Source organism: Leopardus geoffroyi, chromosome A1 (genome assembly GCF_018350155.1).
Source record: "Leopardus geoffroyi isolate Oge1 chromosome A1, O.geoffroyi_Oge1_pat1.0, whole genome shotgun sequence".
Classification (NCBI taxonomy): Eukaryota; Metazoa; Chordata; class Mammalia; order Carnivora; family Felidae; genus Leopardus; species Leopardus geoffroyi.
This window is the reverse complement of record NC_059326.1, coordinates 94,401,642-94,418,192: the sequence shown is the minus strand read 5'-3', so window position 1 is coordinate 94,418,192 and position 16,551 is coordinate 94,401,642. Positions and strand designations below refer to the sequence as shown.

Below are 16,551 nucleotides of genomic sequence, written 5' to 3'. Positions count from 1 at the left end.
CTCTCTCTCAGCCCCTCCCTCACTCACACTCACTCTCTCTCAAAAGTAAATAAACATTAAAAAAAAAAAAAAACTGTCATGTTCAAAGATGAGGTAAGCTAGAGTATCATTTCCTAAACTGTCCACTTCCCCAAAAGTTACATTAAGTTAAATAAAGCAGAAGTTTGGAATGTTCACTTAACACCTACTAATTATAGCATCCTACAAATAGACTACATCAGGATTTTTCTGGAAGCAGTTATTATGTTTCAAGAACATGTTTTGAGCTGTGCCATAGACAAATCACTCATATGTTCTACAAAGTGGTCCAGCTGTAATTATTATCTATTTGACCTTAACAGAAAGAAAGTGCCAAATGGACGATGCATAGAATCAGGGAAGAAAAACAGAATAATTTCTAAAACCAACTAATCCATACCCTAGTATTTAGTCAAGTTCTTATAACAGCTGTGATATACTAATAGTCATCAGCCTGTCTTCCAAAACAATGTGTCGCTTGAGAATCATAAAAAAATGACATTTTGGGGGGACTGATCAAAACTTGTCAAGGTTTGTTTTGACTACGCAACAAGGGGTTATTCTATCCTAGTAAATCACTCTTTCCCAAAACTTCTTATAGATCCACATGGCAAGAAGATAACAATTTCATAGCTTAGAGCATTTCTTTCTTGACAAACTGGTATGAATGGAGTCAAGGTCAAAAAGCAGGTGTGAGAACCTCCATTAAACACACAGCAAAGCTTCTAAAATCACGGTGTGAAGGCACAGATCTAAAGAAATAACTCCTTATTTACACTGATTTTGGGTATGCAGCTTGAGGATTGTTAACTACTCATCCCACTGACATTAACATTGCTGACACCCCTTTAACCTCTCTTCAAAAAACAAAACAAAGTCTATAATGATGTACTGATGAAAGAAATGTGGATATCTTTCAGTGACCTTTTTGAATATCCCTTATTTTAAGATGGAACGAAAACAAATTATCATCCCTCTGGTTGACTTACTTTCCTTGAACAGGGCTCTGTGGAGCAAAGTCTACCTTTGGATATGAATACTTGACCTCTGAATGGCCTGTAAGGTCTCATCTCTATGATCCATCACCAATAGTTCAAATCCACACAAGATCTGATTACACAGATCCTTCCTTCACTGTCCCACTTTTTGAATGATTTTTTAAAATCTGGTGTACCATAGGGGCACCTGGGTGGCTCAGTACGTTGAGCATCCAACTCTTGATTTCAGCTCAGGTCATGATCTCAGGGTTCATTGGTTCCAGCCCTGCATCTGGCTCTGAGCTGACAGCATGGAGCCTGCTTGGGATTCTCTGTCTCCCTCTCTCTCTCTGCCCCTCCCCTGCTTTCTCTCTCTCCCTCCCTCTCAAAATAAATGAATAAACATTAAATGAATGAATGAATGAATGAATGAATGAATGAAAGTAATCTGGTGTACCATACAGTTTTTTGTTTTGTTTTGGTTTGGTTTTTGCTATCCTTGGTAGAGCAGCTGGAGAATATCTTCATGTGAAATAAGAAAGAACATTTTACCACATGCCTGATGTCCAATCTCGTGGGAGAGAATGAAGGAGATCACAGCCTTTTTGTCTGTTACTTGATCATTTGGTTGCATCAACAATAATGACTCATCGAATATCAATAGTCCCCAGTTTTCCATTGCACTGTTGTCAAAAGTAGGCAAGGCAATTATATCTAAGTGGATTTAAATGGAGGGAAAAATGAAATCATCTCTTCCAAAAAGTTTGAGATTTCCAGATATAAGTATGTCAAAATGAAATCATAAAATTACTCAAAGAAAATGCAAGTGAGTATTTTTAATCTGAGGGGAGAGAAGACTAATACCGAAGACAGAATCCAGAAAACAAATTGCTTTGATTATCTGAAAATCACATACTTTTGATAAAGAATCTGCACAGAGAACTCTTAAAACATAACTATAAAAAATAAACTTTTCAAACTTGGCAAACAACCCATCTGAAGAGACACTTTATGACATAAGATAGGCAAAAAGGAAATAGGCATATTAAAAGATGCCCAACATCACAGGTCATCAGAAAATTACAAATTAAAACAATGGGATACTACGACACAACTATTAGGATGGTTTAAATCCAAAACACACCAACAAATGCTGGAGAAGATACGGAACAGAAGGAACTCTCCCTCATTGCTGGTGGGAAGGCAAAATGGCATAGACGCTTCGGAAGACAGTTCGGCGGTTTCTTATAAAACTAAATAAATGCTGACCATATAGTCTAGCAATTGAGCTCCAAAGTTCTTCACCCACGTGAGTTGAAGACTTAAGTCCACAAAAAATAGCAAATGAATGTTTACAGCAGATTTATTGGTAACTGGGAAAAATCAGAAGCAACCAAGATGGATTTCAAAAGGCGAACGTATGAACAAACTTCAGTATATCCGTCCATACCATAGAGCATCATTCAGCAGTAAAAAGAAATGAGCTATCCAACTATGAGAGATCACAGAGGAAATTTACACGCAGATTGATAAGCAAAAGACGCTAGCTGGGAAAAGCTATACAATGGTACCATTCCAACTACAGCAAAACCTTGGTTCGCGAGCATAATTCATTCCAGAAACACATTGGTAATCCAAAGCACTCGTGTATCCAAGTGAATTTCAGGAACCATTGGCTCAGTAGTGACCGTGTGACGTTCAGCATCACGTACTACTCATATTACAGAACACTGCTCGTTGATCAAGTTAAAATTTATTAGAAATGTTTGCTCATCCTCTGGAACTAGTTACTCGCAATCCAAGGTTTTACTTACAGAAAAGGTAAAACCAGAGAGACAGGAAAAAGATGTGTGCTTATCAGGACTCCGGGCAGAAGAGGGGGATGCATATGTAGAGCACAGGGGATTTTTATGACAGTGAAACTATTCTGTAGGATACTGTAATTTTGGACACGTGTCAATATACATTTGTCAAAACTCATAGAATGTCCAGCACCAAGAGTGAAACCTAAAGTAAACTATGGGCTTTAATTAATGATATCGTATCAATATTGGTTCATCAATTGTAACAAATGTGCCACCCTAATGGAAGATATTTACAGTAGGATAAACTGGGGGCGGGGGGAAGAGAGGAGGTAAATGGGAAAACCCTACGTTTTGTGTGTAATTTTCCGATAAACCTGCAACTGCTCTAAATAGTCGTCTAGTTACAATGAAATATTTTAGTTCACCAAAAGACGCCATAAACAAATATGAAAGGCAAGCCACAAACTGGGAAAAATATTTGCAGCATATAGCACAAACTAGACAATGGTTTTTTTCAATATTAAAAAAAAAACCCTAACAAATTAAAATTTAAAAAAAATGTGAACAGTTCACTAAAGAAACAATTAAAATAGTCAAAAATCTTACTTGAAACATTCAACTTCATTATCAGAAACAAAAATTAAAACAATGATATAACTTAATCTTTCAAAGGTGTGAGAAGATTAATAATTAGTACTGTATTAGTATTAATAATTAGGTAAAGGAGAACTGGCATAATGCCTGTTGATAAGGGTGTGAACTGCTACAATCTTTCCAGGACAATCCAGCAAAATGCTTTATAATTTTTAAAAATGTTCCTACGCTTTGGCTAAGTCATTTAACTTTTGGAATTTACACTAGGGCAAACAGCATGGATATTTGTACACACTCCTTATGTTTTCTTTAGTGTTTCTTTTTTTTTTTTTAATGTCTATTTATTTCTAAGACAGAGACAGAGCATGAGTGGGGGAGGGACAGAGAGAGAGGAAGACACAGAATCCGAAGCAGGCTCCAGGCTCTCATCCGGGGCTCGAACTCACAGACCGTGAGATCATGACCTGAGCCGAAGTTGGATGCTCAACCGACTGAGCCACACAGGCGCCCCTCTTTAGTGTTTCTAAAGTGGCCCAAAATGGGTGGGGGAGGGGAGGTGTAGAATTAGTCCAAATGTTCAACCACAGAGGATTAAATAAGTTATTTTGTCAAATCAATGTGTAAGCATTCTCTGTGTTTAAAATGACAATAGAGGGGCACCTGGGTGGCTCAGTAGGTTAAGTGTCTGACTCTAGGCTCAGGTCAGGATCTCAGAGTTCCTGAGTTCGAGCCCTACCTTGGGCTCTGTGCTGAGCATGGAGCCTGCTTAAGATTCTCTCTCTCCCTCTCCCTTGGTCCCTCTCCCCTACTCCTGTGCATGTGTGCGCGCGCACTCTCTCTCTCTCTCTCTCAAAAAATAAAATAAAAATGACAATACAAAAGAATAGTTAGTTACCTGGACCATGTTGCTACATACAGTAACAACCTTTTAAAACAAACCAAAAAAAAAAGAAAAAAAAAAGTCAAAGAACAGTCTCAAACTATGGTTCCATTTCCATTAAAAATAAACAAGCAGGGGCACCTTGGCGGTTCAGTTGGTTACGCACCCAACTTTGGCTCTTTACCTACAGACCTTGGAATTGGAATTTCATATAACTGTCATGTGTCAACAAAATAGTCTTCTTTTGATTTTTTAAACTCATTTAAAAATGTAAAGACCACTCTTAATTTGTGGGCCGTAGAGAAAAAGGCAGTGGGCCATATTTGATAGTTTGCCAACCCCTAATGGAGAATATTAGTAATAACTCATACTGTGATTCCCCCTCCCCCCCAGACCAACATCATCAGCACCACCTGGGAACTTACTAGAAATAGAAATTCTGGGACCAACTGCAGACCTACTGAATCAGAAATTCTTGGGACAGCAGCAACAATCTGTGTTTTAACAAGCCTTTCAGGTGGTTCCAATGCATGCTAAAGTTTGAGAACCGCTGACTTACATCTTTCTTTGGGCTGCCTCTCAACTCACCCTTCAGTGTATTCTTCCAGAAGTTAAATTACTATCAGCAAGTTCATTTTTTTTTAACTTTAGAAAAAGTGTTTCACTTTCAATGCTATAGAGTTTTTCATCGTGTGAATGAACTGTAATTTATCTATCCATTTGCTTGTCGATGACCATTTTGGTTGCCTTCAGTCTGGGGCTATTATAAGAACTGTAGCTATGAACATTCTTGCACTTGTCTTCTGGTACACAAGTGATCAAATTCCTCTTGGAGATCTATTTAGAAATGGAATTATTGGGTTTTAAGATATTCTTTTTTTAATTAGAAAATATTTTTTAACATTTATTTATTTTTGAGACAGAGAGAGAAAGAGTGTGAGCAGGGGAGGCACAGAGAGAGGGAGACAAAGAATCCAAAGCAGGCTCCAGACACTGAGCTGTCAGCACAGAGCCTGATGCAGAGCTCGAACTCAAAAACCACAAGATCATCACCTGAGCTGAAGTCGGACACTTAACCGACTGAGCCACCCAGGTGCCCCTGGGTCTTAAGGTATTCTAATGATCAACATTGCAAGATGATAAATATGTTTCAAAGGTGTTGTAGCAATTGATACTCCCTTCCATTTTCTAACATTTGGCATTTGTCACATGCCTCCTTTTTGATAAGTGAGTAGGTATAAAATGGGGCCTCACCATGGCCTTGGACATTCATTTCTCAGTTACTAATGAGGTTCAATATCTCTTCATAAGTGTATTAGTTACATGTGTTCCTTTTTCTTTATAACATCTATCCAGGTATCTTTTATTTTTTTCTACTGTATTTTCTTATTTATTTGTAGGTGTTCTTTATATATGTAGGCTACTCCCATTACCACTTCTTAACCCTCTTTCTTTTAAGACTTTTACTTAGCCAGTACATTATTCCTTACTTGGTGATCTGTTGCTTTTGTTTCTACATATTGAAAGTATCACCCCAACTCAGCTACTTAAACAGAGAGCCCCAGCCACTTACTTCTTTTGCATTCAAAAAGCACCTAGAGGGGCGCCTGGGTGGCTCAGTCATTTAAGCGTCCGACTTCGGCTCAGGTCATGATCTCACACTTTGTGAGTTCGAGCCCCACATCGGGCTCTGTGCTGACAGCGAGAGCCTGGAGCCTGCTTCAAATTCTGTGTCTCCCTCTCTCTCTCTGTTCCTCTCCCACTCATGCTCTGTCTCTCTCTCTCTCCTTAAAAATAAATAAAAACATTCCAAAAAAATCTTTAAAAAAAAAAAGCACCTAGAAAAGTAATAGGTAACCAGTATTTGCTCCATAGATTCTCACTGATTATGGTCATTATTTCACTGTTTTATGATTTATATTGTACCTGAGTTTCATTGCTACAAAAAATACAAATATTGTGGATGTGTAGTATATATAGTTTGGACTCTGTTATTTAAAGTTAAAAGCACAGGGGCGCCTGGGCGTCTCAGTTGGTTGGGCGTCCGACTTCGGCTCAGGTCATGATCTCGCGGTCCGTGAGTTCGAGCCCCGCGTCGGGCTCTGTGCTGACAGCTCGGAGCCTGGAGCCTGTTTCAGATTTTGTGTCTCCCTCTCTCTCTGCCCCTCCCCCGTTCATGCTCTGTCTCTCTCTGTCTCAAAAATGAATAAACGTTAAAAAAATTTTTTTAAGTTAAAAGCACAATTAAAACTTAGAAGAGAAGTTGCCATTCTAAAAGTCTATAAATCTTTAAATGTCCACATTTATTCTTAAAAGCATCATGCCACTTCTTCTTTCAAATCTTCTAACAACGCAGAGGCGCCTAGGTGGCTCAGTCGCTTAAGCATCCAACTTGGGCTCAGGTCATGATCTCATGGTTTGTGGATTTGAGCCCCGCGTTGGGCTCCATGCTGACAGCTCAGAGTCTGGAGCCTGCTTTGGATTCTCATTCTCTCTCTCTCTCTCTCTCTTTCTCTCTCTCCCAAAATAAACATTAAAAAAGAAAAAAAAAAGTTACTGTCTACCATTCTAGAAGAAGAAGTCTCAATAGGCTCTGTGTGCACAAAGAAAAAGACAAGCCGGATCCTGAACCCAAGTTACTCTTGATCTAATAAGAGAAACAATTAAGTTGTAGTTAAGTCAAGAGCTCAAATGGAGGGGTGCATAGGATGCTGTGGAAGCATGAGGAAAAGGGAATCAGGGAAAGCTTCCTGGAGGAGGAGGCACTGGGTTGAGAAACATACAAATTAACAAGCTGGAGAGACTGCATTGCAGGATGTACAAAGTCCATGTGCAAGAGCCTGAGGGAGAGGAGAAGAGGAAGGTAGAGAGGGGACAGAGCGGATGCTAGGGCATCCTTCCAACTCGGAGGAGTTGCCAAAAGCCCTGAGAGTTTGGCCAGAGATGCACTGTTGTAAAGACAGGGCACAGGGTTTGGACTTTATCCTCAGGGCAACAGGAAGCCACAGAGAGGTTTTAAAGAGGACAGCAATATGTAATATTACAGTAACACGGTTGTCAGGTTTTGCCGTGGAAAGATCCCCCGTGCCTCAGTGTTGGAAGACGGGCTCGAGGGGACCAGCAGGGAAGGGGTGGGGACAATAACGAGGAGACTAATTGGAGGGAGGAGGTGCTTTACGGAACAGGGAACGGAGGGTGACTCTGGACCGTTGTTTATGTAAATAAAGACAAATGGAACTTTTCTTGCCTAGACAAGTGTCGCCGTGAGATCCTCCAGTCACAGATGTCTCCAAGCCCAGGCTTCTGATGCCTCCAACTCCCAGAAGGAGAGGTATCCCTTCCGGGATCCCTGAATGGGCCAAGCCTGGTTTGCTCCCCGTTCCTCCCCAGCCAGAAGGCTCAAGCTGCCTAGACCCCTGGCTCGCCGGTGTTCAGGAGGCTTGAGCTCCCAGACAATTACTTCCTACCCTCTTCCACCATCGGCCGGTACAGGCAGAGCACACTTTTTCCAAGACTTTGCAGAACAGGTCAGAGGAACAAGATACATTGACACGATACCAGAGACAGAGAAAACCCCGGACAGCTTTCTGAGCGGAGGGGCTCAACACAATTTTAAGGGCATACTGTACAGATCTAGGAGCAACAAAATGTCTCTATATTTCCTCAAGGACTGTATAGGGTTCACACGTGATTCCAAGTTTGTACGACAGAAAGGACCCCCACGTCCTAATCCAATGACTCACAGCTAAAGAATATTAAAAAACAGACATACAAATGCTACCCCCCATAAACCACCACCAACCTTATTCATGGGACATGGAGTAACTCACGTAGGCCTGCTAAAAGGATCCAGAACTGTGTTGTCACACACATGCACTAGGAGAGGAAAGGACAGAATGCAGGAGGGACAGCAGCCTCTGTAGGGGGAGAGGCTGGCATCAAACACCCAGGAGAATCTAAATGCCGAGAACACCTGCGGGCACTGGGCAGTGTATGGAGAAATAGCCGATAGGCCTCTCTGTGTTTGGGAAGGTGTCAAACTTACGGATGGGACGCCCGCAGGGCTGCCTCTGACAGCGGCTAAGTGATAACAGTGGGTCCGGGGAGGCTCGTCTGTGTGCCTTTGACCTTAACCCAGGGCCCCAACAATAGGAAACGAATGGCATTGGAACAGAAGATGGCTCACCTGTTTTAGGAAGAGGGTAACTAATATTAAACAAATCTTCCAGAAAAGAGAAGATAGGACCTGTGATGTTCAAAGCAAAGGCTGCGTTTCCATTTGCGATGGCATCTTTCCGGGCCCAGATGCGTATCTAAATCAAAAACAATTAAGCAGTGATTAGGGAAAGCGGTAATGAACTTTGGAAAGAGGCAGCCTGCATGGGCCAATTTTCTGATGCTCTCGAGTCAAAGACTTACCTTTCCAGAAGAAGCTACACGACGAAATGTTGACAGTTGACGAATCCTGAACAGCATGGAGGTTAAGGGTGCTGACCCCGTGCAGTCAAAAATCTGCATATAACTGTAACTCGTGACTCCCCAAAAACCTAACTGCTAACAGCCTACTGTTGACGGGAAGCCTTTACCGATAACGTAAACAGTAGATTAATGCATAGTTTATATATGTATCATATATTGTAAACTTACAATAAAGTAAGGTAGTAAAAAGAAAAAGCAAACGTTATTTTAAAAAATCATGAGGAAGTTGGGGTGCCTGGGTGGCTCAGTTGGTTAAGCATCCAGCTTCGTCTAAGGTCATGATCTCACAGTTCGTGAGTTCAAGGCCCATGTTGGGCTCTGTGCTGACAACTCGGAGCCTGGAGCCTGATTCGGATTCTGTGTGTGTCTTTCTCTCTGCCCCTCCCCCGCTCGCGATATGTCAAAAATAAATAAGTGCTAAAAAAAATTTTTTTTTTTTAAATCTGTGTGTACATGGACCCACTCAATTCAAATTTGTGTTCTTCAAGGTCAGCTGTAAATGTGTACACGCTCTGGAGAAAGTCCAGAAGGCTAGTCACTAAGATGTGAGCTGTGATTCTCTGGAAAGGGTGTTATTTAGTCGTGTTTTGTTTTGTTTTGTTTTTCACAATAACATGTGTAACTTTTGGAATTCAGAAATAATCTCTGGGATGGTATCTACCCCCACAGAAAATGTAGACTCTATCTTAGAGTAAGAGGGTATCTCAGACCCTTGCTTCCCTTTTTAGGACATGTTTCCAATGTTCCAAAACAGAACTGTGCAGTTAGCAGGGCTCACACAATATGGTACATTATGAAACACACCTGAGTTGTGCAAACTTAAAACAGTTTGTTAATGTTTTCAATGCTAAGATCATTAACAGTGTGATCTTGTTTTCAAAGTTTTTCAATAAGGTTAATTCCCCTAATTTAAAGAAGTGCATCACAAGTCTTATGATTTTACAGTTGTTGAACAAGGGAATTCTATTCTGTTTATGACCCCTTCCTCTGTAGCAGGTAAAGAGAAAGCCTTGCCACGTTTTGTTAGGTTAATGTAACTGTGTTGTTGTTTGGGGACTCGGGAACTTATTTGCGCAACTCGGTGGCTAATTTGCTCTTGTTATACCGTTCGTTATTATTTAATATGAAATCACTTTCTATCCCACACCACCACCATCGGAGCACTTTTTAATGGAGTCGCTAACATTCATGCCGCAGAACGTGTGTGAAATTCAGTAACCTTGTTACAAAAGTTAGCAATGAGGGCATGAGGGCAATTGTCCTGATGTGAACACAGTCGCTTTGAGAAAGGGTTCTCTGCAAAACATTAGAGAGAATGCTAGGAAAATGAGAAGCAGAGCGACGATATTTGCAGATGGCTGCAGCCCAAGAACACATCCACCTTAACTTCACTTTTATTTCTGCTGGAAAACTTGTCTTGAATTATGTGAACATTGCATTACGTGAGGTCTTCAGGAATGTTCCCCTTTCACAAAATGCAACCACCTGTTTTTGAGGCCTCCTACCTCGTTCTCCTCGGCCTCCCCCATGCTGCAGAGGCCTCCTTATCTCCGAAGGAGGCCCCAGGATTCAGCCCTGCCCCTGTGCTACACCTACCCACCTTCCCCCCGCCCCCCTCATTTCTAACTCCAGAGGCAAGGGGAAGATTGCTGAACCAAAGCCTAAGCTACAGAGTGGAAAGAATAGTCCCCACTCCCCACATTCAAGATGTGTGCATTTCCACTGTAACCTATGGGAAAATAATCAAGCCTTTGTATATTTAACTCAACGTTTCCAAAGCCCCTCTCATAAACTACCATTTTATAAGCCAAAGGGGAGGCAAAGGATGGAGATTTCAAGCTGTGTGGGAAGGGGCACGGAGCCCCCAGCAGGGCCGCCAGGAGCACAAAATAGTGAGGAACACTTTGGAAATGCGGCCACAAAGTTCTTTCAACACCACGGCTAGTCCACCAGTGTATTCTTGTGGTTCTCCATGAACACAGTGGACCTTACCGCCTGAGAGAGGAGTACCTTTACACATGCCTGTGTGTGCTAAGCTCTGTTCAAAGTATGTGATTTTCAGGTGGCTCAGTCTGTTGGGCGTCTGACTTCAGCTCAGGTCATGATCTCATGGTTCATGGGTTCAAGCCCTGCGTCGGGCTGTGTGCTGACAGCTCAGAGCCTGGAGCCTGCTTCAGATTCTGTGTTTCCCTCTCTCTCTGTCCCTCCCCCACTCATCCTCCTCTCTCTCTCTCTCTCTCTCTCTGTCTCTCTCAAAAATAAATAAACTTAATATTTACTATATATATATATATATATATATATATATATATATATATATATATGATTTCTATCCTTAGTTACGTTTCCATGTTTATCTTGATGTCAACAAGGATTAACCGCATTTTCAATTTTACTAAATTTTTATCTCTTACTTAATAAGCAAATCTTCATATACTCTGGACACTATTCCAAGAGTACATTCTGGCTCCCCTGTAGACTATGGTGGACTCCTTCCCTTTGCAGAGCTGAGCCATCGCCAAATGCAGCATTCCGCTGATAAATTCATCCCAAATTTCAATTTTCTGGCTAAGAACATGACCTTCTCAGGCATGTTCCATTTCCTCTCTGCTTCCAACGGCAGCTGGTTTTCTTTTCAGGGCTGTCCTTCACCAAGAAACAGACCTGTCCCTTTTGTGAGACGTGGTTGCAGTATGGCAGCATTGAGATGGGCAAGCCACTTGAGATGTGGATACTGACACACCACCTCAGGTCGCTCGTGAGCTCCGGGGCTCAGCTCCTTCATGCCAGGCACAAAGCACGCGCTTCTAAATAGTGCCCAAGGGGGGCTCCTGGGTGGCTCCGTTGGTTAGGCATCCGACTTTGGCTCAGGTCATGATCTCACAGTTTGTGAGTTCGAGCCCTGCGTCGGGTTCTGTGCTGACAGCTCAGAGCCTGGAGCCTGTTTCGGATTCTGTGTCTCTGTCTCTCTCTCTACTCCTCCCCTGCTCACACTGTCTGTCCGTCTCTCTCTCTCTCTCTCTCTCTCTCAAAAATAAATAAACATTAAGAAAGATTAAAACACTAAATCGTGCCCAAAATTTCTGGCTGTGTTTGACGTGGCCTGTGTTCCATCTGCGGATATCAAGGATCTACCGGTGATTCTTCAGGCTGGAGCCAACAGTTGAGGCAGATAAGCTGTGGTCTCCGTCTAACACGGTATTATTTTTTTTTTTTTTAATTTTTTTTTTTTCAACGTTTATTTATTTTTGGGACAGAGAGAGACAGAGCTGAACGGGGGAGGGGCAGAGAGAGAGGGAGACACAGAATCGGAAACAGGCTCCAGGCTCTGAGCCATCAGCCCAGAGCCTGACGCGGGGCTCGAACTCCCGGACTGCGAGATCGTGACCTGGCTGAAGTCGGACGCTTAACCGACTGCGCCACCCAGGCGCCCCTAACACGGTATTATTAATGCATCCTCCAGAGGAGCAGCTCTGGGTGATTCTCCCCCTGGTGACAGACTCGGCTCATGCACAGCTTTGTTATCTCACAAGTCAGTGGGACAGGCCTGGAAGATCTGGGGCGGGCCCAGGAGAGAGTCTCAGATGGGACTGTGGGGGCCTGATTTTCCTCAGCTCTGGGGAGTCCATCTGGCAAGCAAGATCCCGGCCTACGGAATCGGCCTTCCCTCCACACTGCAGAAGAGGCAGTGAACCAGCATGTAAAGCACTTGTCACAGCAGCCCTGACATTTTCCTAAAGAATTATTATTTTTTGAAGTTTATTTATTTATTTATATTGAAGGGGGGGGGCAGAGAGAGGCGGGGGGCGGGGGAGAGAGAGAGAGAGAGAGAGAGAGAGAGAGAGAGAGAGAGAGAGAGGATCCCAAGCAGGCTCCACGCTGCCAGCACGGAGCCCAGCGTGGGGCTCGAACATGCGAACCGTGAGATCGTGACCCGGGCTGAGATCAAGAGTTAGACGTGTACCCGACTGAGCCACCCAGGCGCCCCATTCCGAGAGGATTATTATGTGATAAGGCTGTAACTGGGTGAAAACTGGGTATTTCAGGACAGAGCGCCCACTTCGTACAACTGTGGGGAGGTGCCGGGTGTCCCCGAGTTGAGGAATCCAGCGGGGCTCCTTCTCGATGGGGCGATACCTACCTACAGGTATCCGTCCTGCAGGCACTCCGTCTGCCATTACAGTTGTTTCCAGCTGGTGTCCCTTCTGGTCGGTTGGTGCCCAGACTGCCGGACACTTGGATTATCACCCCCGCTTCATGAATGGCATCGGCTACACAACAGGTAAACCTGAGCTTCGAGGTGCTAGTTTGGCAGCTCCCCTGTCTTCTGAAAGGTGCCAACAGCCCGGGAAGAGGGGGCCCAGAACCTACCTTGAGTGCAGCCTTTCCACAGAGCCAAAAGGGAGAATGGTGGCGTCCCATCTGCAAAGCCACCCTAAGGGTTTCAACGGGGCTTGGAAAAAGTCAGAGGGGCCACCAGGAGGTGACGATGGGAAATGTAGGCATAACCCCTGGATGCAGAGAGAATGGATGAACCACCTGTGGCCAGTATGAAGGCACCCTTACCTGCAGAATCTTCCTCACTCACCTCTTGGCCCCTTTCTGTTCTGCTGACGTGGTCATAGTCGCATACGGCCAACGCGACTAAATAAGTTGGCATGTGGGGAGTGGTGGAAAAGGTGGTAACAGTCCACACGCTTCCATTCACGTCTCTTCTTTCAGACTGACCTACGGAAATTGGTTTTAGTCCAAATCACTGTTAAACCTAAGCAGTAATAGCTACCTTTGAAACAATGTGTGGAGTTGACTGTCACCCATAGTCTAGCAGTGTGGATTTCTGCACTCCTAAGCCTGTCAAAACCATATTAAGTGAAATAAGTCAGAGAAAGACAAACACCATACAATTTCACTGACATGTGAAATTTAAAAGGCAAAACACACGAACAACAACAACAAAAAAAGCACAGACTCAGGAATACAGAGAATAAAATGGTGGTTGCCAATGGGGAGGGGGCTAGGGAGATGAGCAAAATGGGTAAAGGAGATTAAGAGCTACAAACTTCTAGGTTATAAAACCAATTCCATGGGGAAAGAATGTACGGCATAGAGAAGTCTGTCATTAACAGTCCTAACTTTAGGGGCGCCTGGGTGGCTCAGTTGGTTGAGCGTCCGACTTGGGCTCAGGTCATGATCTCGCAGTCTGTGAGTTCAAGCCCTGCGTCGGGCTCTGTGCTGACAGCTCAGAGCCTGGAGCCTGCTTTAGATTCTGTGTCTCCCCCCCCCCCCACCCCTCTCCTGAATGTGTGTTTCTCTCTCTCTCAAAAATAAATAAAGATAGGGGCGCCTGGGTGGCTCAGTCGGTTAAGCCGCCAACTTCGGCTCAGGTCATGATCTCGCAGTCCGTGAGTTCAAGCCCCGTGTCGGGCTCTGTGCTGACAGCTCAGAGCCTGGAGCCTGTTTCAGATTCTGTGTCTCCCTCTCTCTGACCCTCCCCCGTTCATGCTCTGTCTCTCTCTGTCTCAAAAATAAATAAACGTTAAAAAAAAATTTTTTTTAAATAAAAAATAAAAATAAATAAAGATTAAAAAAATAAAAGTCCTAACTTTGTATGGTGAGCATTGCATAATATTACATAATTGTTGAATCACTATGGTATACACCTGCAACCAATGTAATCTTGTACGTCAACTGTACTTCAATTAAAAACAAACAATGGGCACCTGGGTGGCTCAGTAGGTTAAGCATCTGACTCTTGATTTCATCTCAAGTCACGATCTCATGGTTAGTGAGATTGAGCACTACATCTGGCTCTGCGCTGATCAGGTGGAGCCTGCTTGGGATTCTCTTCTCTCTCTCTCTGCCCTTGCCCCACTTGTGCTCTCTCTCTCTCTCTCAAAATAAATAAATAGACATTTAAAAACAAACCGCCTTAGGAAGGTCTAAGGACAGCCTCTTTGCTCCGAATCAGTATCTTGAATAACACGGTCTTGACTGAGGACCTAATCCATGGGCACCTCAAGTGACGCCCACCACCCATCTCTCATCTTTTCCATCTACTTCTACTGTTTCATTGACCAGGCCACCTCTCATGATGCTTAATCTAGAGCCTATGACAGGTCATGGAAGGATAATTTTGCCATTGCTAGGTTTCAGCGAGATCTTCAGTAGAGGCAAGCTGGGCCTTCAAAGCCGAGGGCAGGTATTTGATGTGAATCAGGCTGGCAAACATTAACAGGGCAGTGGTGGGGACCATGGCAAGTCCGGGGGGGAGGCGTCTGCAGGGGACAGTCTCTCATGAGCTATAACTATTGCTGTCACAAAGGAGCTGCAGGCCCTGCGTTGTTAGATCTTCTAAGTTTACAAGGGAGTAAAAATCTTGATGTTTATGAGAAATCTCTGGATTTTTAAAAGTTCAATCAGAAGGAAAAAAAAATCACGCAAGCCAAATGAAACACATCTGTGTACCAGATTCAGCCTAAGTCCGCGAGCTTATCACTAACGATCAATGTTGAAGCCCAAACTAGTGGGCAGACAGGCTACCAAAGTAGAACGAAACGGTGTCCCCAGTTTCCTGTGCAAAAAGAATCAGGACCTGCCATCTCTAAAATGTGGGTGCTGATACGTACCCCATGTGACTGCTCTCCCTAATTATAATATGCTACCAACACACGGCCTAGAAAAGCCATTGCTATAAAAGCTATTAAAGAGTTAAATATACATGTATGTGCGAGTATACACATATATCTCTAGGTCCATATATATGCACACTATTGTAATTAACATATTCACACATATCATGACAGGAAATCTTACTTACCTAGCTTTGGCATATTGGAAAGGGCCCCATAGCTTGGATGATGAATAATTGTAATATTAAAGGTTGCCTTTAGAGCTGGCTCATCAAAACAAGGAAAAACACTCCTGGCAAATGTTGGCTCCATCTGAGATGCTAACAGGGCCCTGTAACACATTTGGGGGGGGAAAAAACCCTATTTTTATTTCAGGTTAGTGGACACACACACAAAAATATTGAGGGATGATGGCTTGTAATTATATTCAGGAAGGAGCTAGAACATTTCCCCTCATCTTCCGCACTGCCTTCCAGTTAAAACACACACACTCCCAAGGCTCACCATACCTTGCAATTCTTGTAAGACCTAAAATACAAAAGACCTATTTAATTTTCAACCACAAAATACTATTTACTTCATTACATCATATGCCTTTAAAACCTTCTGCAAACAAAATAGGAACAAATATAGCAAATATGCAATGGCAGGCTTTTGAGAACCAAGTATTTTTTTAAACTAGGATTTCTTTTTGGGGAACGGACTATTGCTTTCATCTTCCACCAAAGTGTAAGCAGTGTCTGCTGAAGAATGCATTTTTTTTAAAATTTTTTTTTCCAACGTTTATTTATTTTTGGGACAGAGAGAGACAGAGCATGAACAGGGGAGGGGCAGAGAGAGAGGGAGACACAGAATCGGAAACAGGCTCCAGGCTCTGAGCCATCAGCCCAGAGCCCGACGCGGGGCTCGAACTCACGGACCGCGAGATAGTGACCTGGCTGAAGTCGGACGCTTAACCGACTGTGCCACCCAGGCGCCCCAAGAATGCATTTTTTTAAACATTTTCTTAAAGTTTATTTATTTATTTTAAGAGAGAGAGAGAAAGCTCGAATTGGGGAAGGGCAGAGAGAGAGAGAGAGAAGGAGAGAGAATCCCAGGCAGGCTCCACGCTGTGAGTGCAGAGCCTGATGTGGGGCTCAAATTCACGAACGGTGAGATCATGACCTGAG

General features: G+C 43.3%; 1 protein-coding gene across 1 annotated transcript in view; it reads right to left on the bottom strand.

Moving 5' to 3' along the window:
- LVRN (laeverin) overlaps window positions 1–16,551 on the bottom strand; it is a 75,560-nt gene that overhangs the window by 39,202 nt on the left and 19,807 nt on the right. The window contains exons 2-5 of the mRNA XM_045486252.1: window positions 15,571–15,713; window positions 13,342–13,481; window positions 8,461–8,587; window positions 1,555–1,709 (exon numbers count right to left, since the gene is read on the bottom strand). Coding sequence (XP_045342208.1) covers window positions 1,555–1,709; window positions 8,461–8,587; window positions 13,342–13,481; window positions 15,571–15,713 — 565 coding nt within the window. The remainder of the gene's footprint in view (window positions 1–1,554; window positions 1,710–8,460; window positions 8,588–13,341; window positions 13,482–15,570; window positions 15,714–16,551) is intronic.